Source organism: Apus apus, chromosome 23, assembly GCF_020740795.1.
Source record: "Apus apus isolate bApuApu2 chromosome 23, bApuApu2.pri.cur, whole genome shotgun sequence".
Lineage (NCBI taxonomy): Eukaryota > Metazoa > Chordata > Aves > Apodiformes > Apodidae > Apus > Apus apus.
The window spans coordinates 5,070,785-5,092,433 of record NC_067304.1 but is presented as its reverse complement, the minus strand read 5'-3'; the positions used below and the strand labels follow the sequence as shown (position 1 = coordinate 5,092,433).

Below are 21,649 nucleotides of genomic sequence, written 5' to 3'. Positions count from 1 at the left end.
CGCCTCGCGACGCCTCTCGCGAGAGCGGCGGGGCGGAAGCGGCGGGTCGGGGCGGCGGGGCCGGGGGGGGCGGCCCCGGTACCGGCCCCCCCCGAGGATGCTGCGGCTGCGCTGCAAGGCCCGGAGCGGCTCCCACCCGCTGCCCGGCCTCACCGCGCACTCCCGCCTCCGCGACATGCAGGCGGCCCTGGCCGCCCTCACCGGCGTCCCCGCCACGGCCCAGCGGCTGCTGCTCGGCTTCCCGCCGCGGAGCCTGGACCTGAGCGACGGCGACCGGCGGCTCGGAGACCTCGGCATCCACTCGGGTGAGGGCCGGGAGGGCGCCCGGGGCCTGCGCGGGAAGGGGGCGGTTACCGGCGCTTTGTAGCGCTGCTGCAATTACCTTAATTAAGGCGCGCCCTGCCTCGCCGGCCGGCGGGTCGGTGCCTCCTCCCGGGGCTGCTGTCAACGCCCGGCTCCGGAGGGACTCGCAGCGCCGGTGGTGGCTTTGGCGGGGGTGCGGGGGCTGGCGGGCCGGGCCGGGCCAGGTGAGAGTGCCGGAGCCATCGGCCCGTCGTGCTGGGAGCGGCCGTGGCTGTTTCCCGTGAGGATCCCGGGAAAACAGGCGCGATCCGTGATCCTTCCTAACAACCACGCAGCTCTTGGGGCAGCTCCCCCTTGAACTCCCACCTCAGCTCTTCCTCCTCCTGTGCTTGCAGGTGACACTCTGATCGTTGAAGAGGACACGTCGAAACCCGAGGCAGACTCGCCCGTCGTGGCAAAAAGAGCCATGTCCAACTCGGTGAGGGAAGCTGTGCCAGTGCTGGTGAGGAGGGTGGTTCCAGCAGACAACTCCTGTCTCTTCACCAGCGTGTACTACGTGGTGGAGGGGGGTGTTTATGACCCGGGCTGCGCGCCGGAGATGCGCAGCCTTATCGCCCAGATAGTAGCAAGTGATCCCGAGTCCTACTGTGAGGCAGTTCTAGGGAAAACCAACAGGGAATATTGTGACTGGATCAGGAAAGAAGAGACTTGGGGAGGAGCCATCGAAGTGTCCATTTTATCCAAGTTCTACCAGTGTGAGATCTGCGTGGTGGACACGCAGACCGTCAGGATCGACCGCTTTGGGGAAGACGCTGGTTACACCAAGAGGGTCCTTCTCATTTACGACGGGATTCATTACGATCCCCTGGAGCGTAAAATACCCGACTCGGACGTTCCTCCCCAGACCATTTTCTCCACAGCTGATGATGTGGTCCTTGCCCAAGCCCTGGAGCTGGCAGACGAGGCCCGGCGCAAGCGGCAGTTCACCGACGTGAACCGCTTCACGCTGCGCTGCATGGTGTGCCAGAAGGGACTGACCGGGCAGGGGGAAGCCAGAGAGCACGCCAAGGAGACTGGACACACCAACTTCGGAGAGGTTTGACACCTGCATGAGGATGGTTACATCGACTACCTCACCCATCCAGAATACGATTCTGGAATTCCAGATAAGCTGTATGTAATCATCAAAATTCCGTTCACTAAGCTTGAGAAGCGTTATTAATTAACCTAACAGCGGCCGAGACGCACAGGTTTGTCGTGGGTTGGGAGTAGGTTACCTTCTTGCATGCAGATCTCTAGTCCCTTTGGCAGGTGAAATACACTGGCAGCTGAAACTTGACTTCTGAAATCATCTTCTCTTTCTTGACCTGAGCTGACAGACAAAACCAGGCTTGTTCCACCCTAGCGTGACATCTAGCCTCCGAGTTGCTGAATTAATCTCTCTCTCTTATGTTTTCAGGGTAATTAAATTAATCTAAGGGTCTGGGAAACACATGTATTAGCATTACTTATACTAAAAATTAGTCTCTGCACATACAGGCAGTTGTTCCAGGGGAAACTGCTAATTGGGTGCACAGTTTGTAATGGAAAGAGAAGCTGCAAAGCTGCCCTGTGCTGTGGCAGGAATAGACTGTATTGTTTGTGTGAAGTCATGGCTTTGGAGAAAGAAATGGCCTCTCAGCTTTAAGGTGGCCATCTTTAAATTAATGAGTAGATGGTTAAGTGTTGAATAAACTTACTAATCCTCCGTAGGTAGCTTTTAGTTGCTTGAGAAATAACTATCAACCCCCTGGTGTTTACACTGCATCAGAAGGTAGGCATGTTTCTTGAAATGCTTTGGATTCTTCTTCATAATAGGATCTGAAATTATGGCAAGAGGGAAATACATTAGGTAGGGAAGTGACTTCATTTGCATATGTTAAATACATTTAAGCAGACTTTACTTGGGCATAGCCCATCTCATGGCCACAGTGTTACTAAGATTCCAAATACTGTAAATTAGCACTTTAAGGTATAGTTCTCACTCTTTGCCCATAAAAAGTGTTGCCCTTTGTAGGACAGAGTGCTAACCCAGAAGGGAGGCTGGAAGTTTCTTCATCTGCATTTCTGCCTTAACGGGTTTGATTTGTCACCGGTGACTGTTCAGTAGCAAGACTTTAATTCTGATAATGAAGGGTGCAGTTTAATTTTCAGAACAAAATAAGCTGCATGAGCTGCCCTACTTCTCGTGCTGTTCAGAGTCAGGGAAGTTGAAATGGGTTTAATAGCTCTTACCTCACAGCAGGGTCTTAAGGCTTAACAGCAAGTGCTTTTGAGGTCTTTTAAAAGGTGCTGTAAAGGTGCATATTACTGAAGGGGATTTTTTTTTTCTTTTTTTCTTGGAAATGCCTGAATTAAAAAAAAATATTCTTGCCTGCTATTCCTCTGTTACTGTTTTGAGTTACCTTCCTTGCACTTTTACAAATGGGAAGCAAGAACCTGCATCTTCAGGCTGAGGCAGAAATCAACCCACTTTCCAAGTGGAGCCTGAGATGTAAAAGCCTCCATTTGTTAAGGCATCTGTTGAAAATCCTGGAGCAGCCAGAACTTCTCTTCTCTAAAGAGCACGTTTCACTGAAGTTCTCAGCAGAGGCTCCCAGTTGGGCCCTGAAATACAGGAGGGTCTTCTTGGAGAAGGAAGATAATTACATAAGTGCTTTGCTGAATTGAGACGTGAATAATTAAATATGAAGAATAGAATCACCAAGAGCACTATGGACCAGGTTTCTTATTAATTCAGTATTAAAATACAGATTAGCACTGTTGGGAGTTTCCCATAGAAAGCCACTTAGCTTCCAGTGTTAAACCCCACTTTGCTTTTAGCTTGTCATTAGGAAAAAACAACCCCAAACAAAACCCAACATGAAACCAGCCCTCTAGAAGCTGATGCTTATAAACCTAAAGAAATACCTTAGAGTTCAAAGGAACTTGAAGATTACACTGTGTTCTAACTACTTGAGGTGAAATACTGTCTCGGGATGAGACCAAGGGACTGTCCATCCATAGGTGTGTTCTCAGCTTTCCCACTGGAGCAGGGAACTGCCCTGACAAGGAGCTGATCCTCACCAGTTGCCATCTGCAGAACATCATACCTACCTCAGAGGGTGCACGAGGTGACTGTCTTTGGGTGTCTTAGGAACAGAAGTGAAAGATACATATTTATTGTCTGCCATGTTTGCAAATGTATTAATTGATTTTGGGGAGCAACACTTAGGTTTTAGCTTTGTATCCTGAATGGATTTCTTAAAGTGTGTTAAAATATTAATTTTATTAATTTTTTTTTTTGCTATTTCTCAGTTGCAGTATCTTTAAAATTAGCTTTATTTAATCCAGAGTGCTTAGCTTTGCTATTTCATGTTTGCATTGGGAATCTGCTAAGAGAGAAACAGTTTCATTTGAGGGAAGTGGGTCAATAATCACTGCTTGGATGTTTTCTTTTGTTGCCTAGAAAATAAAAATCTCTTTGGCTAAAAACCTGAACTGAACTGTTGTAATTAATCTTTGTAAAAGCTGATACTGTTACACACTCTCAAACTCTTTCAAAGAAAGAGTAGCCTCTGCTATGGACTGTCCAAAAACCTCTACATAATTCTCCCAAACAGAAAGAATCACCATTATTTACAATGTAAGAAACTGATACATTTAAATTACAGCTCCTTTTTTTTTTCTCTCTCTAAATGTTACAGGGTTTATTAAAAAATACCTTTTAACCAGCATTTGCCTGCCCTTAATGATACACTTATGGAAGTACCACAAAAGGGGCATCCTGGTACTAGCAGGATGAGCTTCTGAACATCACTGAGACATTTGCACTGAACTGTTGGTCATTTTACAGCAAGTAAATTGCCAGTGTCACCAGTGCAGGTCAGTCCACCTAACAGAGCTCTGACCCCTGCCCCAGGTGAGCCCACCCACAGATGAGGCCCAAAAACCTCTCCCTGGCACTGAAACTCTTTCATAAGAGAAGCAAAAAAATTTCACCTTACTACTTTGAAAATTGTAACTCTTTATCACACTCATTAAATGTCTGCCTGCATTTTAAATCAAACTATGCATCCATACTCCAGACTGGGCAGAATAAAATTACTTCAAATTGGCTGAAATCAGTCTTGCTTTGAGTCTGAGCACCAGAATGCTTTCTGTAACAGAAGAATGCAGTACAGGAGGTAACAAAATTAAGTTGTCCAAGATAGTGTCCTCGTCTATCATTTTTAATTAAAGCCTTGGGAAAAATGTTGGGGAACTGTGTTATACCTTGAGAGCTGACTCCTCATGGCTGATGGAGGGTTAATGCTCACCAGGCTGTGGACACAGATCACCTCTGCTCTCTACCTCTTTTCTGTAATGCAGGGATCATAAATAGGGTTCCTCACTCAGTTCACAGCCATATTAAGATGCAATTAGTTCTCTGAAAGTGCTGTGTAATACTAACCATTAACTACCTAGTATTTTCCATCGCTGACTTGACAGCAAACAGACTGAACATACAATTTGGACTGAGCAAAGTGTCCAGCCAACCTGGAGTGTCAAACAAACATCCTTACGTCAAAGGGCCCTCACTGGTGACGCCGCGTGGCTGCGTTTCCTCCAGGCCCAGGACTGAATCATTTTTCTTTTGTTTATGAACAGGGTGAGGCACGACAGGTCTGTTAACATGCCAAAGTCCTCTCACAGCTCTGTGTAGTTTTCTCTGCATCATTTGACTACTTGCATATATTTCATGCCGTGTATATGAAATCACTCCTTGTTTTGGGTTGGAGCTATTTATATCCATTGGAGGAAGAGGAATGTGGAAAAAGAACAGGTTGTTTCTGGGCATCTGATTCAGAGAAGCTCAAGACTTCTCTTAATGGATTGTGGCAATTTCCTGACCTACAGAGAGCCCTGCAGGCAGTGAGCTCTCCCTGTTTTATTGCACAGATACTAGTCCTGCTATCAGCACAGCGCTCTCAGGACACAGACACCCTGTCCTGTGGCTCATTCATGCTGTTTGCAATAAGAAAGTATCTCTGGGTTTGATTTGCTCCCTCTCTTAAAGCAGACTAAGTGCAGCTAGATAAACCCAGTGTGCACCTGAGTGTTTAAATCCCTGCACCACCCAGCCCCACACACTGAGCCGCGCGATCACCGCTGTTCCCGGGCCATGGCCACGTCCCTCACCTCTGGTGCAGGCCAGGCTGGGCAGTGGGGCTGGCTCCCGGGAGCCCCACACTGCAGAGTTGCTCCTCAGGCAGATGTTCCCTTCCATTCCAGTGCACAGCTTGGGTCAGCAGTACTGGGGGAACCTCTGTGCTTCCTGGCTCAGCTGCTTCCTCTCCATCCTGCCACCGGCGTTAAGTAACTGGTGTTTCCACTTCCCTGTTCTGAACTGCAGGGAACACATGTTGCAACATGGCCTTTTTCTAAAGAAAAAACACAGCCAAAAATAAAATCACTGAAGCATGAAAACGTGAATGAGTCTGGTGGCTCTAACAGTTCTGAACTTTGCTGCAGTTAGGCAGTGAGGAGCACCTTGCAGAGCTGACACAAGGGATCAGGGGGAGCCATGGCCTAAGCATTGGTTGTCAGAGTGAAAAGCTGTAATTTTAACAGGAGAGCCCAAAGTTGGGGTGATAGACACTGCAGTTCTTTCAGCTGCTTTTGCAGCGTAGCCTGGGCAGGTTGGGCACTGGGACTCAACATCACCCAGTGTTGCAAATGGAATAACTGGGCTCTGCTTTACCTTACCTGGCAAAGTGGCTGTGGAGGTGGCTCCCTCCTCCTCGGGGTGGGAGCTGCCAAAGGAAATGCCCTGGCAGCAGTTGTAGGGAAAGTATTAGTGTGGGTGAGGAGGGCAACTAAGAAGAAGGGGACTATGAGGATCACCTTGGGGGTTTCACCCAGGCTCTATGACTCAACCTGAAGCTGCCCAGGGAAGAAAGAGTTCACAGCATTAGAGACGGGGGTGAACCCACAGAGGGGCTCAATGCCTGCAGGGAGCCACACCAGGCAGGGCAAAGTGGCAGCTGCAGCAGGGCAGTATGCACAGAACAAGCCCCAGAACATGCATGGCCTGGGCACCCCCTCTTCTGACACACAAATAAAGCTCAGTGGTGAACCTTCCCCTGTAAAATAGCTTTTTGTCCTTCTTTACAAGAACCTGCTCGCAGCTCACACCAGCAGTCTGCAAACACTGGGTGTCTGGGAAGGCTCTGGTGCCACGAGAGTGGATTCCTGTTCTAGTGACTGTGTTTTGGAAGCAAGCAGGAACCGGGACCTACCCGGAGCTGAGGGATCTCATGCACAAAACCACCGAAGAGAATAAACCAGTTGTGGGGTAATGCCTTCAGCAGCGCCCGGCGCAAACACCCAGCAAAGCAGCTAATTAGGGCGCACCGAGGCGCGGGCTGGTGCGGGCTGCCCTGGGCCCCGGCGTCTCAGCGAGCAGCAATGCGGCAGAACAGGCTCCGCACCGAGCAGGCTCCGGCGAAACCCCTGCCCAGGACAGCAGAGGACACCAGCCAAGCCGGGAAGTGAGTGAGCTGGGTGGTACCGAGCAGAGCTGCCTGCAGCTGCCTGCCCCGCTGCCTGCCCTGCCTGCTGCTGGGGCAGGGCTGCAGGAGAGCGCGGCTCGCAGGGACCCGGCTGCTTCAGGTCAGGACATGAAGGTGTTTTCGGGGCTTGGCTGAGCTGTGACCCCAGCCCGGAGCGGTAAGAACCTGCCTTGCATGGATGCGAGGTGAGCGTCTCGCCCCGGTGCAGCTGCAGGTGAGGGGCCAGGGGCTCACCCACCAGCACCCACCTACCAGCACCCACCTGCTGAGCACCCGTGCAGCCTTATCTCTGCCAGGGAGGTGAGTTAATGTGTAACCCGGCTCTGTTTGGTTAGTCCAGAAAAGCAAAGAAGCCCTGGGATAGGCACGGCTGGGACAAGGATTTGGGCAGCGTGAAACAGCAGACAGCCTGGTAAAAAAAGAAAAAAGGAAAAAAAAGAAAAAAATATAATGATCTCTATTCCTTCTCATCCTTTGCTTTCTGTCCTTTTCCTGCTGAATGGGCTGTGGGTGAGGGGCTCTGCCTGGGGGCACGCAGGGCTCTGGGCACCCGTGGGTCTATGGACTTGCTTTGCTTTGGAAGGGGAAAGTGCTAGAGGTGTCATAGGAGGTGGCACCAGGGAAGATGGATGAGGTGGTTTGAAAGTGGTGGTGGGAGGAAAGCCGAGGAGACCAGCTGCTGCCAGCAGAGAGGCTGGGAAAACTTCTGCTCGGGACAGCAAACAGCTCAGGCAGTTGCAATGAGCACTGGAATCACCTGTTTAAACAGGAGGAACTATAGACCTGCCACCATCGTCTCCTTCCACCCCGAGGGATCCATCCCACTGTGCTGCTGCAGAGCAGGAGCAGCCGGGATGGTACCTGCAAGTGGTGCTTTGCTTTGTGGTTCAAGCTGTCCCAGGAAGGAGCCCTTTGCTGGCAGCTGGGAGGCTCAGGGGGTTATGGCTGCTCTGTCTCAAACAGCAGAAATGCCAGGGTTGGGTAACACTGCTGGAGAGGGGTGAGAGTGCTGGTAGTGCTACTGGGCTTAAAAGAAAGTAGCCTCTTCATATAAAGCAATTAACATTAATTGCTACCCAGCACCTCTTTAATGTTTGTGAAGGACAGTTAGGGCAGCTGTCACAAAAGCGGTGTAAAGTGACCTTTTCTTTTAGGTAAAAAAATAGCTTCTTCTAAAAGCTTTTTTTTTTCGGGGGGGGGGGGGGGGTGAGAAGGGGGAGATATATACACAATTGAAAACCAGCTTTTCAAGTACCAGGTCTTAATTTAAAAGCTCAGTCATATTTTTAGTTTGTGGCTGAAATGCCATGTTATTCAGCAAAAGGAAAGAACTCTAAAATCCTCCTGAATCATAAAAACTGGGAATTTTTAACACTCACTTTTCCTCTTTCCCAAGTCGGATGAATGTGTTAGAGCCGTAATTGTATCAGGGAACTAGTGGGCAGGAAAATGAACTTCTTGTTTCTGTGTCCCACAAGCTCCGGGCTGAACTTTGCCTCCTCGTGAGCTGGGGCTTGGCGGGCACCAAAGCCTTGGCAGCTCCTTCATGTGTCCGCAAATGCCGTTTGAACAAGAGTAAATTATTTCTTCCCATGGGCTGGGGATGGTGGGCATCCTCAGGGAGAAACCAGCTCTGCTGGGCCCCCAAACTGCTTTACACAGCAGACATTGTTGGCTTCAAGCAGCTGCAGGCATCAAGTCTGAGCAAGACTTTCACTTCCTCAGGAGTGTTTTGCTCCCTCAGATTTATCCAGCAGGGTGGAAGGCCACGAGGAGCATTGCAGCAATCTCCACCATGCAGCTGACAGTCTCTTGCTTCTTAAAAGTAGGTTCATATTTCATTTGACAAATATTTTGGTGCACAGTAGAGCTATGTGGCTTGCAGAAGCCTAAAACCCCCCAAACTCAGTCAGCATCTCTGGTTCTGCCAGCTAAAAGCTCTGGCTATAAAGTTACCCAAATTGAAAGAATCCAGGGCATTGCTGCTCCAAAACCACCACTAACTGAAATGTAATGTAAGCAGTAAATAATGCAAGGCTGAGACTGAAATATTAAACTCCTCCTGTGTGGAAAGATTGGATCTGTCAGAGCGTGGGTGTCGAAATCTGATTTTTGCGGCATATTCCAATTACAAAGGAATTCTTTCAGGGTCTAACTCTCTGAACAAGCAGCCAGTTCTGCTCCCTTATCTCTAGATCTAATTCCCTGATTCTGCTACAAGAAAAAAAGCAGCAGTGTGTTCCTGCATGGCCAGGTTACAGCACAAAGGGCTCCTCTGTCTTCCAACAAGCAAATCCTCTTGCGTGGGCCCGTGTGTGTTGGGGGGGGGGTTGTTTGTTTTGCCACTCTCATCAGCCTCCACAGCCCAGCTCTCTTCTCCTGAAGAATGGGAGGGTGAAGGAAATACAGAGCTGCTGGTACGTTCTGGAAGCTTTAATGCTTCACATCCAGAAGTGCTTAGACTTCTTGGGGGCTGTGCAACTTCTCTCCACTGGCAGCAGAGCTCTCCTGACCAGGCACCCTCCACCACCTGGGACCCTTCCCTAGGAGGGCTCTTGCTTTTAAAACCCCCAACAGCAGGTTGTTCATCAGCCAACATCTACCACGGTGGGGGCCCATGGGTGCCAGGGTATGGGCTGCATCCAGCTGAGGAGCAGGAGTGCATTGCCGTAAGCGGAGGGGGACACTGGATTCCAGCAGACACAGCAGCAGCCAGGGCTCAGCTCCCAGCAGGCGCTGCCAGGCGTGTGCCCGCACACACCCGGGCGTGCCCTGAAGGTACAGGGGCACCTCCCCGGGCCCCACACCCCCATGGCTCCCGGGGAAAGGGTGGCAGAGAAAGCTCCTTGCCAGGAGGAAGCTCCTGGCAGAGCAAAGCTGTGACTAAATGGCAGCACTTTGGGTCAGCATGTTGGGAGGGTGGGGAGCCCGTCAGCTGGGGTTGAGGTGGATGAGGGGCAGGGTCCCACCAGGCAGAACTGGGCTTGCATCAGGACAGATCACTGCTGCTGAGCTCCAAGGCCGAGTTGGGTTTTCAGCCTCTTCCTGTGCTCAGAAACCACTGCATCCGCTTCCCCCCTCCCATGATTAGCTGACCACAAACACCAGATGGCCCTGGATTGGCAATCCAGAGCTTCTCCTATTTCCAGCTCTTCTGGGGAAAACTTCAGTTCCAAGGTTGCTTTGAAAAAAGCCATCTGCATCTTCTCCAGATCCATTCAACAGCTTCCCAGCCTGCCTGCCCTCTCTGCAGCTGAGCCAGGGGGCTCCCACCACAGCTGATCCTCTCTCCTTTTCTTCCCCTTCAGCCAGGACATCACGCCTGCGGCCGCGGCAGGCTGGGACATGCCGAGGAAGGAGCTGGGGCTGGGGATGGCTGGCTGCAACCCGGGCAGCTGTGACAGCATGGTCAGCACGGCCTCCAACCACTCTCAGCAGGTGAGTAACCCCGATGCACCCAGCCTGGGCACAGCAGGGGCCCAACTTGCCCCTTTTGGCAGCCAAGAAAGGATTTTGTCCAGATCTCTGCTTGAAACCAGTCTCCATCAGGCTTTGAAAGCACCCGGGGGCACTGACACGGTGCTGTGCCAAAGGGCAGCACAAGAACCAAATTAATTCCTGCCTCAAAGCACTCCCAGACTTTCAATCCTGCCACGTGTGTGGCAGCCACCCTGAGCCTTCACTCCTGCAAGGTCTGCTCAGGGAAATGATACCCCAAGCCCAGCAGCTCCTGCGCTGCCTGAAGATGCAGAGGCAGATAGTGCAGGCACAGGGCAGGAGGAGCTCAGCGGGTTCCCCAGGGAGGGATTAGACCAGTTGGATAAATGGGTCAGACTGGCTCCAACACAGCTGACTTCACCTGGAAGAGACAGTGAGCCCTGCTCCTCCTGGCTGGCAAGAGATTAATTTCCTAGTTAAGGCAGAGACGAGTTTGGACCATGGGTGTAGATGTGTAATTTTTCACTATCTGTCCATTAAAGCTTGTTTGTCTCCAAACACTGATTCCAAGATTGATGGACTAATTACATCCTGTCTGACTTGGAGCATAATTGATATGTGTAAGCCCTGAACAGGTTTTCTATTAAATGTATTGCAAACCAAAATCAAACCCTCTGAAATTGATTAGAGATGGAAAAACTGGTTGCAATATTGCACAGTATAAGATTTGGATAGATGTCCCTGTACAACAGCTCCACCTGAGACAATTTCTCCTCCATGCTTGTTGATCTGATGCACACTCCATCCTTTCCTGCACCTCAGTTTTTTCATGACATATTATGTGTGTCACCTTGTAGCCTGACACTGCCAGAGCAATCCTATCTCATGGTACTTGAAATGCAACAAAAATTAAACAGGATTTCACTGTACTCCTTTCAAAGCTGGGGTATGAATAGGAGAGCAAGGATTGGAACCACCACCCACAGAATTTATGGTGTTTGGAAAAGTCTTTAAGATTCAACACTGCTGGTCAGCATGGATCTGTACCTGCAGAACACTCATATTACCCATTTGCTCATATTTCAAAGTAAACTAAAAAACTAAAAAGTAGAGGCCAAGGTTCCAAGTTAAGAATATCCTGTGATGCTCATAGTAGGGTGATATAAAACTGGCTGTAAGTATCACTACATTTTTTTTTTTTTGTAGCAAGTTGTCTAGTTTTCTCTGTCTGTAAGAACCAGTTTTTGAACAGCCACTGACCAAGTTTTCTGGCCAGCAGCTCTCACTGGTCCCCTCTTAGCTGCCAAGGCTGGGAAGAATAACACACCTACACACCTCTGCCTCCTGCTTTACTTGTTTCTTTTTCAGAGTGATAACAGTTTTGACTACTTATCTGTGGAAGAGAAAGAGTGTTTGATGTTCTTAGAAGAAACCATTGGCTCGCTGGATGCAGAAGCGGACAGCGGGGTCTCTACTGATGAGACAGACTACACAGAGCCCTCCAAGCTGCCTGGCACATGGCCTAAGAGAGACTCTGTTCCTCAGGGTAAGCTGGAAACCTGAGCTGCAACCTCCTTGGAGAAGGGACTGTTCTCCCTTGGCAGGCAGGGAGGAGCATTGCCCCAGTTTTACACATGTGCTAAACTAAAGCCAGGGTGGCTTCAGTTTTTGTCATCCCAGGGTGGGGGGTGGCCATAGGCAGTGAGGTGGGAAGGGCACCAGCTGCCCTTTCCCAGTTGTGACCCAGAGCTGCCAGCAACAATGGAGAGAGGTTAAGTCCCACACCAGAGCTGTGGGGCAGAGCAGCTTTGCTGGTGCTCTGAGTAGGCTGCCAAGGCTCCTCACTCACCATGTGCTGTGTCAAATCCAAAGGAACTGACTCCCTTAGCAGAGCCAGTGTAGCAGCTGGGGCCTGGGTAAGCTCTGGGTGTGAGCACTGCCATGGCTGCCCTGGCTTAGCAGGAGTGAAGTGTGTCCTGTGTCCCTCTGCAAAGCAGCAAGTTCTGACTTCATCTCTCTCTCTGCCTAGATTTGGAAAATGGGGCTTCCCCAACAAGTGCAGGCCAGCAGCATGCAGCAGAGCAGATGGGTGGTCAGAGCATCTCCACCTTCTCAAGCACAGCTCCAAGCCCAGGCTATTACAGTCTTCCAAGGAGCATCACTGCAGCCAATGCACAAAGAGCACACAGAGTTTCTGACAGCAAAGTGACTGTCCACACCGTGCAGGACCCAGTGCCAGGAGGTAAACCTTCACAGGAGGTGGGCAAGGGGGACAAGTTTGATCAAGCCAATGTAAGAATCCAGATGAAGTCCCTGGAATCTCTGATTATTCAACCTCCAGATCCCTTTCAGGATGACCTGGTGAGCCATGAGTGGTCACGGAGCAATCACTCAGGTGGCAAGAGGGAAACGGGCAAGGAGACCAAGACGTGGACTTCATGGGGCCAGACAGAGAGATCCATACTGGAAGAGATGCCTCAAGACACAGATGCCAAGCATGGGCCTCCAACTGCCCCCAAGCCACGGAAATTGCCACCAAATATTATCCTGAAAACCAGCAAAACCAGCTCAGTGCCACCTGCCACGGAGCCCGGCCAGAAGGGAAAAGCCCCATCTGCATCCTCAGCTGCATCTCAGCCCAGCGCTGCCAGCGACACTGCTGCCGAGAAGGCAAATTCGGGGCACCTCGACCCCAAGGAAAGGGAGAAAGCCCATCAGGAGGCACTGGAGAAGCTTGGATTGTCACAGAACAGGAGGGAGCCCAGAGCCCCCTTCCAACCCAGGGAGACGCCTTTCCCAGGCGCCCGGCAGCCCGAGCCCCGCAGCCCCGCGGCAGAGGGGCCGGGGCCGGGAATCCGGCAGCTGAACTTCAAATCCAACACCCTGGAGCGCTCCGGGGTGGGGCTGGGCAGCTACGTGGCCAGTGCCAAGGAGCAGAGCGTCAAGACCAGCAGCTCCCTGGGCAAGATGTCCTTCATCGAGCGGCTCGCCCCGAGCTTCCTCCGGAGCAGCCGCCCCCGGCCCGTGTCCCTCGGGGCAGGGAAGGACTTCGCGGAGCTGAAGGAGCCCGGCCAGGTGGAGCCGGAGAAGGGCAGCAAGCGCAGATCCCACCCCCTGCCCAGCTTCCCCCGGGCCCCCCGCTCCTGTGTCAGTGTGAAGATTTCCCCCAAGGGCGCGACCGACGAGAACCGGCGAGAGGCTCTGAAGAAGCTCGGGCTGCTGAAGGAATAACTCCATGAGCGGGGGGAGGGGGGGCTGGAAAAGGGCTTTTCACCCCAGATTCAGGTGCCTTCACTGCCTGTCCTCGAGCATCTTCTGCTGCCATTTCCTGCCCCAGCATCTTTGGGAGAGGTACCATTAGAGGTGTCCAGAGCTTCATGCCAAACAAAGCAACACCCCATGTACATAATATTCTGTATATAGTAGGTGTGTATGAGCTATTTATATAAAGCATCACTCAGCATGTGGATGGAGCATATTCTTCTACCAGATCTTCAATGCATTTATGGATTCTTTGCAGCAGGGAAGCCATGGAATTCGGCTTTGGCTGATTTTAAAAGGGGATAAAGCCTCTCTGGGAAGAACTGCAGGACTCTGCTGCTCCTTATGGGTTTTATGGGGGTTTGTTAACTTTCTCTAAAGCCTACGAGGCCTGAGCACTCACCTGCCCTGTGCAAGTGCCTCCAAAAAGCCACAACTGCCACACTAAAAAAAAAACTGCTGGACCAAGGGGCACTGGCGTGGGGCTCAACACAACAGCCCCAGGTCTGAGTGTTCCTCCAGCCAGGATGGCTGCACCAGTCCCCCCATCTCCTCTGCCAGCCTGCTTGCACATCCAGCCCCAACAACCTGGTTATAGCACAACCACAGAGATAGACATCGTGAAGTGAGGGTTAGGAAGTGACAGATCGTGTGCCAGTGGCAGAACCAGAAATGCTGCCCAAAACATGGGAGAAGTACATCTGAGACAGCACCATCTCAGTCCCTTTCAAACTCTTCTCGCACCTTTCAGCCCCAGCTGATGCTGTCAATGTTTATGCTGTGCACCCTCCATAACAATGGGGGTTTATTTCTGTAATAAACTTGTATGTGATCAAAATTTGACTGTGTAATACAGATTTACTCATCTTGAGCCAGAGCTCTGGTAAAGCTAAATAAGGAATTTTAGCCTTTAGTATTTCTTGACTTGAGGAGTGGGAGTGACCCAGACACAGCTGGGCAGATGATGAGGTCTGACCTGGAGACTTGGGCCTCCTGCAACCCAGAAGCAGCACAAGACAGGATTTTTTGTAAATCCTTCCAGAACAATAATCAGATGCAAAGTCTGCCCCAGCACTGCTGGACTGCGATGGGTGACCCAGAACAGGCTGCTGCCCCAGTCAGTCCCTTCCAACCTGTCCCATCTCCCACAGCAGCTAAATGAACTGAGATGCTGCACCAACAGCTCAACTTGGAAGGATCATTTTAATTTCCTCACAAAAATACATAAGTAAATAAAAATCTTTCTTGCAATCCTGGCTCTCAGTGTTGGACCCCTAGAGAACCTGCAAGTGCCTTTGTTCCTAACAGGCAATTTAACTTCAAATCTGCTGTGGGCTTCCTTGAGAGAGGGTCTGACCCCTGGAGGCAGTTGCACTAAACTGTTTGCTGATGGTAATTAACTGCCTGCAGCGTTAGGATGAGGTTACACTCTAATCGTTCTCATTGCTGACCTGGCAGGACAACCAGCTCCTGAAGTCAGTGCTGAGGACACTGATCAGGCTCCTCCTGACCCAAACAGGAGCCAGCAGAGCTGTGGTTTTGCAGGGAAGGAAGGGGAGGGCATCCTTCTGTGAGAGCTGCATCTCTTCACAACCCCCAGTAAAGGTGTGCCGAGGTGCAGGGCACAGGACTGACCCACGGGAAGAACCCAAGGAATGCAAGAGCTGACACCTCAGTTAGCTCCGCTTCACCCCAGGGGAAAATGCTCATGGGCAGTTAAACAATCAACTGAACTCCTTCTGGGCTGGCAGCAGCAGCACAAAGCTGGGCACCAGGGAGGAAGCCAGGAGAAGCCACACGGGCTGCGACCTGACCAAAAACTCAGCAGGTTGCTCAGCAAGCTCCTGTCTTGCAGGCACATCGGTTCCAAAAGGGAGAAGGAGCCTGGGAAGTTCTCATCTCCCGCAGCCTGAGCCCAGTGCCCTGGCTTAAGCCTGGAGCTGGGTTGGCATGGCCAGGCAGGACCAGCAAGCACAGCTGGGGCCACCCTGACCAAAGCAAAAGCACAGCTTGGTTTTAGGAAACCATTCCCTAATGCTATAAAAAGCCCCGAGGAGCTGAGAGGCGGCTGTGCTCCCCTGCCAGAGCAGGATCCATCCATCAGCAGTGGGGCTGCACCCTGGGTGGCCCCAGCAGCCTCACAGCTCTGTTCTTGTGTGAGGTCTCAGCCCAGGAGCCACACAGCCCCCAGGGATAAACACCTTCACTCCTCAGGGCTGCAAACATAACTAGCCCATAAAGTGCCACGTTTTGCTTGCAGGATTAACCAGCAATGCCAGCTTTTGGAACAGGGATTTTCCAGGCTGAGTGACTCAGCCTAGGGACCCATTCACCTTGTGGAAAGACAGAGAGCTGGAGTTCATTCCCAGAAGAACTACCCTGATCTCTCTGTGGCTACTGTGCTAATTCACTTCCTTTTATTTCCATCTCATACCAACCAAGCCCTGTGCACAAATCCTGTTAATGAGCATCACTCCACCTCCATCACAGCTTGATAAACAACCTTTGGGAGTGAGGTTTCTGCTAGGAAGTCTAACCAAACTTCACTTTTATCCTCGGCATGTATCTTACACCATTTTTACTCCCTGGTTTTGATTAACTTGGCTGGAACTCCACCTCCCCAGACTCAAAGGAAGAGACTTACCTTTGCTCTGGCCCAGCCCATGTCTCTCATCAGCAGAGTCTCCAGTCAGAAGCTGCTCCTCAGCCAAGTGCCCATAGGGTCCCCACCATCACCTGATGTAGGAGCAGCCAAAACAGCCCCAGTTTGCAGACTGGCAAGAGCTCAAGCAGGTTGATGAACCTTCTTTTATATGGGGAAAAAGCTGGTGGGTGGCCAGGTGAGGTACCAGCTGTCCCAGCTGGGCTCCTCCAGCCCCCAGCTGATGCCAGGAGCTGCAGGGATGCTGCTCTGCTCCCTGAGAGACAAGGGCAAGGGTGCTCCCACCCATTACTGCTTGTTAATACTTATTAATGGCACCTGGGGGTGCCTGGGAGATGGATGGGAGAAAAGCAAGAAAAGAAACAAAATCTGTCTCCAGGTTTATCCAAATTCTAGCTGAGTTTCCAGCAGACTTCATACTGCTTAATTCTGGGCATAATTTGCTTGATTTTTGCCCAGAAGGCAAAACCACAGCAGATCCGAGTCAAAAAAAAACAACCATGAAGAAGACCATAATATTTTGGAAGCAACGTGAATAGTTGGTAAATGTGCCCTCAGTGCCTTGATGCAGATTATACAGACTGTGTTTACACAGTGCAGGGTGTTAGGAAAAACCTAAAGAAAACACTCAGCTTTGCATTTTGCATGGAGTATTTGTCTCCTTCTTAACTATCAGTCCCATCCTGGCTCAGACATATCATTTCCATGTCTACATGAGCCTGTCAAGACCTACTATCCCAGTTAAAAACATTCTTGCTCACACCTTTCATTACAAAGATCAAATTCAGGAGAAGTGGTTTGTTAAATTTTGGAGGTATCAAAGAACATCAGCTGTACAGGGCCACAGCCTCCAGAAGAAACCAACCCCGGTTGTTCACAGTTATTAATGAAAAAACAGTGGGGCAGACTCTCAAGCACAGGAGCAACATTCCCTGAAAACTGGTGTCCTCCTAACTCCCCCCAGCCAAGGGTTAGCTGAGGTACAGAGCTGTTCCATCATGTTAAGAGGTGACTGTGTAGGGGATGTCCTCAGGTCAACCTGAGTTCTGCTCAGATCAGCACCTGGAGTGGCCCCTGTCCATGCCCAGGACAGCCCAGTGCAGGATTTAACACAATATACTCTGTGTTTCTCTCCATTGCCTTTTCTCCCTGTTCTTCGCTTCCAATGGAATTTTGAAAGAGCAGAGGCAGCTGAGCCCCAGACCTTGTCACGGCCCCGTGTCTGCAGAGCTTTGCTGGGGAGAAAGGACCTGCAGGGAAGGAAGAGCCAGGCAGCAGAGATGAGCTTCCCCACACACACTCAGGCCTTTTACTGCTGACTCCTGCTGTGTTCAAACAGCCAGGGTTTTCCTGGTTTGGGTTCACCTGCCAGAGATGCAAATTTATCTGGTGTCCTAAAACCAAACTAGATCCAAGGTTCCTTGTTCCTGCTCTTAACACCTGTGCTCTGGCTCTGCCCCTGCCAGCCTTGCTGAGCTGCTGGCCTGGCCTTTTAACTCTGGAGTCCAGCAAGAGGCAGAAAGGGTCCCCACTAATCCTTGCACGAGGGTTTATGCAGGGTGATAAAGTGTCTGACTTGCTCCGAGAGCACTGCCCTGGCTGGAGGTTAATCATTAACTCCTACAGGTGCTGCAGAGCAAGCAGGGCTTGGTACAATTTATTCATGACAACTCTCAGAGCAGACAAGCTGTGATGAGATTCTGACAGCAACCTTGACAACTGTGCCCTGTAAAACACACAAGCCCAGAGTCCCAGCATGCTGCCCAGTGCTGCCCAGTGCTGCTGCACTGCTCCCGGGCTGGCTGTGGGGCAGGGGTTCACCAGCCAGTGAGTGGTCATCAGAGCAAGGAAGAGGAGTTTCCTGAGCAAGTACAGTCTAGAAGAACAAATTCTGTAACTTGTCTGGAAGCTGACTCTGCTTTAGCAGCAGAAGCTGCAAGGCAGCCGCGGTTTCCCTGCCGGGGTCACCCTCCTCCTGCCAGCTCCCCACTGCTCCCAGCAGTTTGTAAACGATGCTGAGAAAACTTCCCTTGTTGCTTCCAGTGCTGCTGCCCCCGCTGCATTTATCATTTGTTTAAAGGATGTGGTGTCCCCAGATGTGCCTGTTCCAAAAGTTGGGGTCCCCTTGGGACACCTGAGGACCTTCTGCAGAGACAGAGATGAGTGTGCCCCCCCGATGGACGAGGAAGCCGGGCACGGGGCTGCACGGGTCAGGCTGCTGCCTCCTCCCCTGCAAGTCAGCTCTGATCTGCCTCCACCCGAAAGGTCTTGCCACCTCATGGCTCTCCAGAGCAACCTGGGACGTTGCTCAGGGCTGCAGGGCAGAGGGTCCAACCTGCTCCAGAGGAGAAATCTGCAGCCCTGAAGAGGAGAAGTCTGCAGCCCTGAGGAGAACAGCCTCTCTCCTCGGCTTTGAAGGGTGGATGTGAAGGGCAGAGGCGGTGGGTGGAGTTGGGGAACAAGCTTGAGCTGCAGCCCGGACCCACCGAGCCCTGGGGCTCCGCAGGGCACTCGGCTGCTCCCCGCTGCCCAGGACCCTCGCCTGTCCTCTCAGCCCCCCCTCTCCGTGGGTCCCTCAGCCGAGCAGCAGTTCCGTGTCACCAGCGCGGTGCCCGGCGGCGACACGGACGCGGGGTGGCAGTGCGGGCCCGGCAGCCGCCGCGCGCTCCTCGGGGCTCCGGCGGGGACACTGCGGGGACACTGCGGGGACACTGCGGGGACACTGCCGGGACACTGCGGGGACACTGCCGGGACACTGCGGGGACACTCGCTGCCACCGGGGTGCCACGGGGGGAATTCTCGCCCGGGGAGCCTGGAGGTGCAAGGGAGGGGGTTGCTGCGCGCAGCACGCCCAGGGATGCAGCAGCGTCTCACTGTCATGATTTACTGCAAGGCAAATGACACTGAATGCAGGGGGATGAGCCCATCCCTGAGCGCCTGTGTCCTGCTCCCACCCGCACCCAGGGGCTGAGACGGGCAGCGATGGGGACCCAGCCCCCCAGCAGAGGCTGCTGGGGACCCCTCTCCCCTCTTGCTCCATGGAGAGGCTTGCTGCAGGGCGAGGACAAGGACCGCTCAGCTCCGGTCCAACAGCAAACCCTTGCAGCCCCCCCGTCTGCCCCACAGAAGTGACATCAACTCTGCTGCTCCTCTGGGCCCCGGGACACGGATCTGCAGAAGCATCTCTGAGCACCGAAGGGAGCAGCTGCGCCCTGAGCCATCAGCTCCCCCCCAGCATGGATCAGCAGGGTCTCCCAGGAGTGGGGGAGGCTTGTCAGGGCTTTCAGATCGAACATCTCAGCCACACTTGCAGCATGGAAAAGTGGTCATGAGCAGGCTCAGGGCTTTCCTACCATCAGTTTTGTGTATCACATTTTATTGCTAATACAAGGGCAAACCTGTTGCTTTGCTACTGATGTGGTAATAATTGTCCTTAGATGAATTCTGCTGAAGCCTAATCAAAACAGTTACGTTTATTGCACGTTTAATGCAATCTAAGTAATCATATAACGATAAAGAAAACAGAACTGCTTTATCCAAGGAAATTCCAAAGTACTTACAAGAAATACAACTTGTTTTCAAAGTGTCCCTGTGCACCAGGAGGGGAAGAGCAGAACCTTTGGACCTGCTGGGCAGAACAAAACCCATTCTATCACCTCTCCCATGAGCTCTCAGAACCATGGGCCAATTCTCATGCAATGAGTGTCCCCCTGCAAACCCTGGAGTTATGCAAGGTGCTGGTACCAGCCCAGGAGCTTCTCATAGCTGCCATAGGCAGATTTTTCTTCAACCAATCATTATTTATTTGAAGGAAAATCAGACCAAAGTCCCAAACAACAACACAACTGTAACTGTGCACACATGGGTTTGAAACAACTATCCCCACAGCTACGCTTCTCTCAGTTCAGTTTATCTGGTTCGTGCAAAAATGGGATTGTGTGTGTGCATGAACAAACAGCCCCTGGTTACATCTCCAGGTCTTCAGAGGCAAAAAGCAGGGTGAGCAGAGAGCAGGAGCTGCTGGTGGTGAAGGTGCCACCAACACAGGTGGGTTGGGGCTGTGCCTGAGCAGAGCTCTGGGACCGGCCGTGGATGATGGTGCCTCTGGCAACACAACCCCTGCCTGGCAGATTCTGAGGATGCAAAGCAGGTATCATGGGAGAGAAAGATGAGACTAAAACAAATGGTGTTTGTTGGTGAAGCAGCACTTGTAGCAGCACAACAGTTGCCACTGGCTTTGTTCTCACCACAGGGATCATTTTATAACAGACTGAAGCAGAAAACATCTTTTTCTCCTGTATCCATAGACAGTTTGGGATCAAAGACAAACATGAGCTGCAGAAAGCATCCAGGTTCATTCAAACCACAGGATTTTGAGGAAACATGCACAAAGTTCTCACTTCATGTGAAGTTCTGCCTGGAAGTGGTTCACAGCAAACAGCATTTTACTACTATTGATTAGGAACTGTTGCTTTGTGTTAAAATGTTGCAAGTTGTCTGCAGAGCAGGGGAATTCCTCTCAAATTCTTACGAATTCTGCTCCTGACCTCTTCACTTTTTTTCTTTCCCCCTTCTTTGAGGTCACCCACGTCATCAGGTGGCTAAAAATGACCATTTTTGGGTTCAATACTCAGTATATTGGTGGCACCTCTACTATCCCTGTAAGCATTTTGACCATCTCCAATTTGCTCAGCAAGTGCACGTTGGGACTTAAGAAAATTTTGAGTGCATCCATTTTTAAACTCTGGACATATATTGCAAAGACAATTCAATCAATCTATTTAACTAAATCCAAACTGGAGGCAGAGAAGGAGAAAATTTCCAAGCAACAGAAGCATCACAGTCTGAGGTAGGTGGGTCCTCCATTTGCCCTTAAAATACTATTGTTTGGAGCACAGTGCTATTGCACAGCAATTATGAGCTACTTTGATGGATTTCACCTATGATACGTAAGAGATCTGCAATATAAAGTACCTTTTTATATAACAATAAATGTAGTATAAGTAATTTATTAATAATTATATTTTAAAAGCACCCACCTGCTAATGAGGCAAGGAGCTTGTAGACACTTCACACCTTTTGTTGTTAATGGATGGGATGGTGGGGAGAATTCACCACGTTAATCCCAGCCCCAAATTCATCTACTTAGGAGAAAAGCCTTGTTCAGATGCTATCCTGAACATCAGGATCACATCAGCTGGGCCAACATATGATGAAATATTGTCCTCTGGTTGGCAAAACTGGTGACTGCCTCATTACCTTCATCATGCCAGGACTTCTCCCTGTCTCAAAAATGAGGAAAAGAGGGAGTGCAGTGGCTTAGCTGTGGTGGTGCACATCAGAAAATATTAGATGAGCACAGGGATGATATTTCTCCTGGTTTCTGGGTGTAAATAAGGACTTCCAGCTCTTC

General features: G+C 51.1%; 2 protein-coding genes across 4 annotated transcripts; both read left to right on the top strand.

Moving 5' to 3' along the window:
• The first annotated feature begins 6 nt into the window (after positions 1 to 6).
• Positions 7 to 3,822, top strand: YOD1 (YOD1 deubiquitinase). The gene is made up of 2 exons (XM_051639047.1): positions 7 to 305; positions 699 to 3,822. The coding sequence occupies exons 1-2, from the start codon at positions 98 to 100 to the stop codon at positions 1,403 to 1,405; spliced, it is 915 nt and encodes a 304-aa protein (XP_051495007.1). The 5' UTR covers positions 7 to 97; the 3' UTR covers positions 1,406 to 3,822.
• Positions 3,823 to 6,837: 3,015 nt separating this feature from the next.
• Positions 6,838 to 14,413, top strand: C23H1orf116 (chromosome 23 C1orf116 homolog). Of its 3 annotated transcripts, XM_051639019.1 has the most exons (5): positions 7,266 to 7,287; positions 8,620 to 8,700; positions 10,184 to 10,313; positions 11,682 to 11,859; positions 12,343 to 14,413. In XM_051639019.1, exons 3-5 carry the CDS (start codon positions 10,221 to 10,223, stop codon positions 13,542 to 13,544), a joined length of 1,473 nt encoding a protein of 490 aa, XP_051494979.1. In that variant the 5' UTR covers positions 7,266 to 7,287; positions 8,620 to 8,700; positions 10,184 to 10,220; the 3' UTR covers positions 13,545 to 14,413. The 3 variants fall into 3 exon arrangements, with proteins under 3 accessions (XP_051494976.1, XP_051494978.1, XP_051494979.1); XM_051639016.1 differs by lacking the exons at positions 7,266 to 7,287; positions 8,620 to 8,700 and adding an exon at positions 6,838 to 7,175; XM_051639018.1 differs by lacking the exon at positions 8,620 to 8,700 and having other exon boundaries at positions 7,229 to 7,287.
• Positions 14,414 to 21,649: the final 7,236 nt, after the last annotated feature.

Coding starts and splice junctions, on each gene's coding strand:
- YOD1 (XM_051639047.1), top strand. CDS start 98: ATGCTGCGGCTGCGCTGCAAGGCCCGGAGCGGCTCCCACCCGCTGCCC. Junction 306..698: donor AGACCTCGGCATCCACTCGG/GTGAGGGCCGGG, acceptor CTGTGCTTGCAG/GTGACACTCTGATCGTTGAA.
- C23H1orf116 (XM_051639016.1), top strand. CDS start 7,054: ATGCGAGGTGAGCGTCTCGCCCCGGTGCAGCTGCAGGTGAGGGGCCAG. Junction 7,176..10,183: donor GCCTTATCTCTGCCAGGGAG/GTGAGTTAATGT, acceptor CTTCCCCTTCAG/CCAGGACATCACGCCTGCGG. Junction 10,314..11,681: donor CCTCCAACCACTCTCAGCAG/GTGAGTAACCCC, acceptor TTTCTTTTTCAG/AGTGATAACAGTTTTGACTA.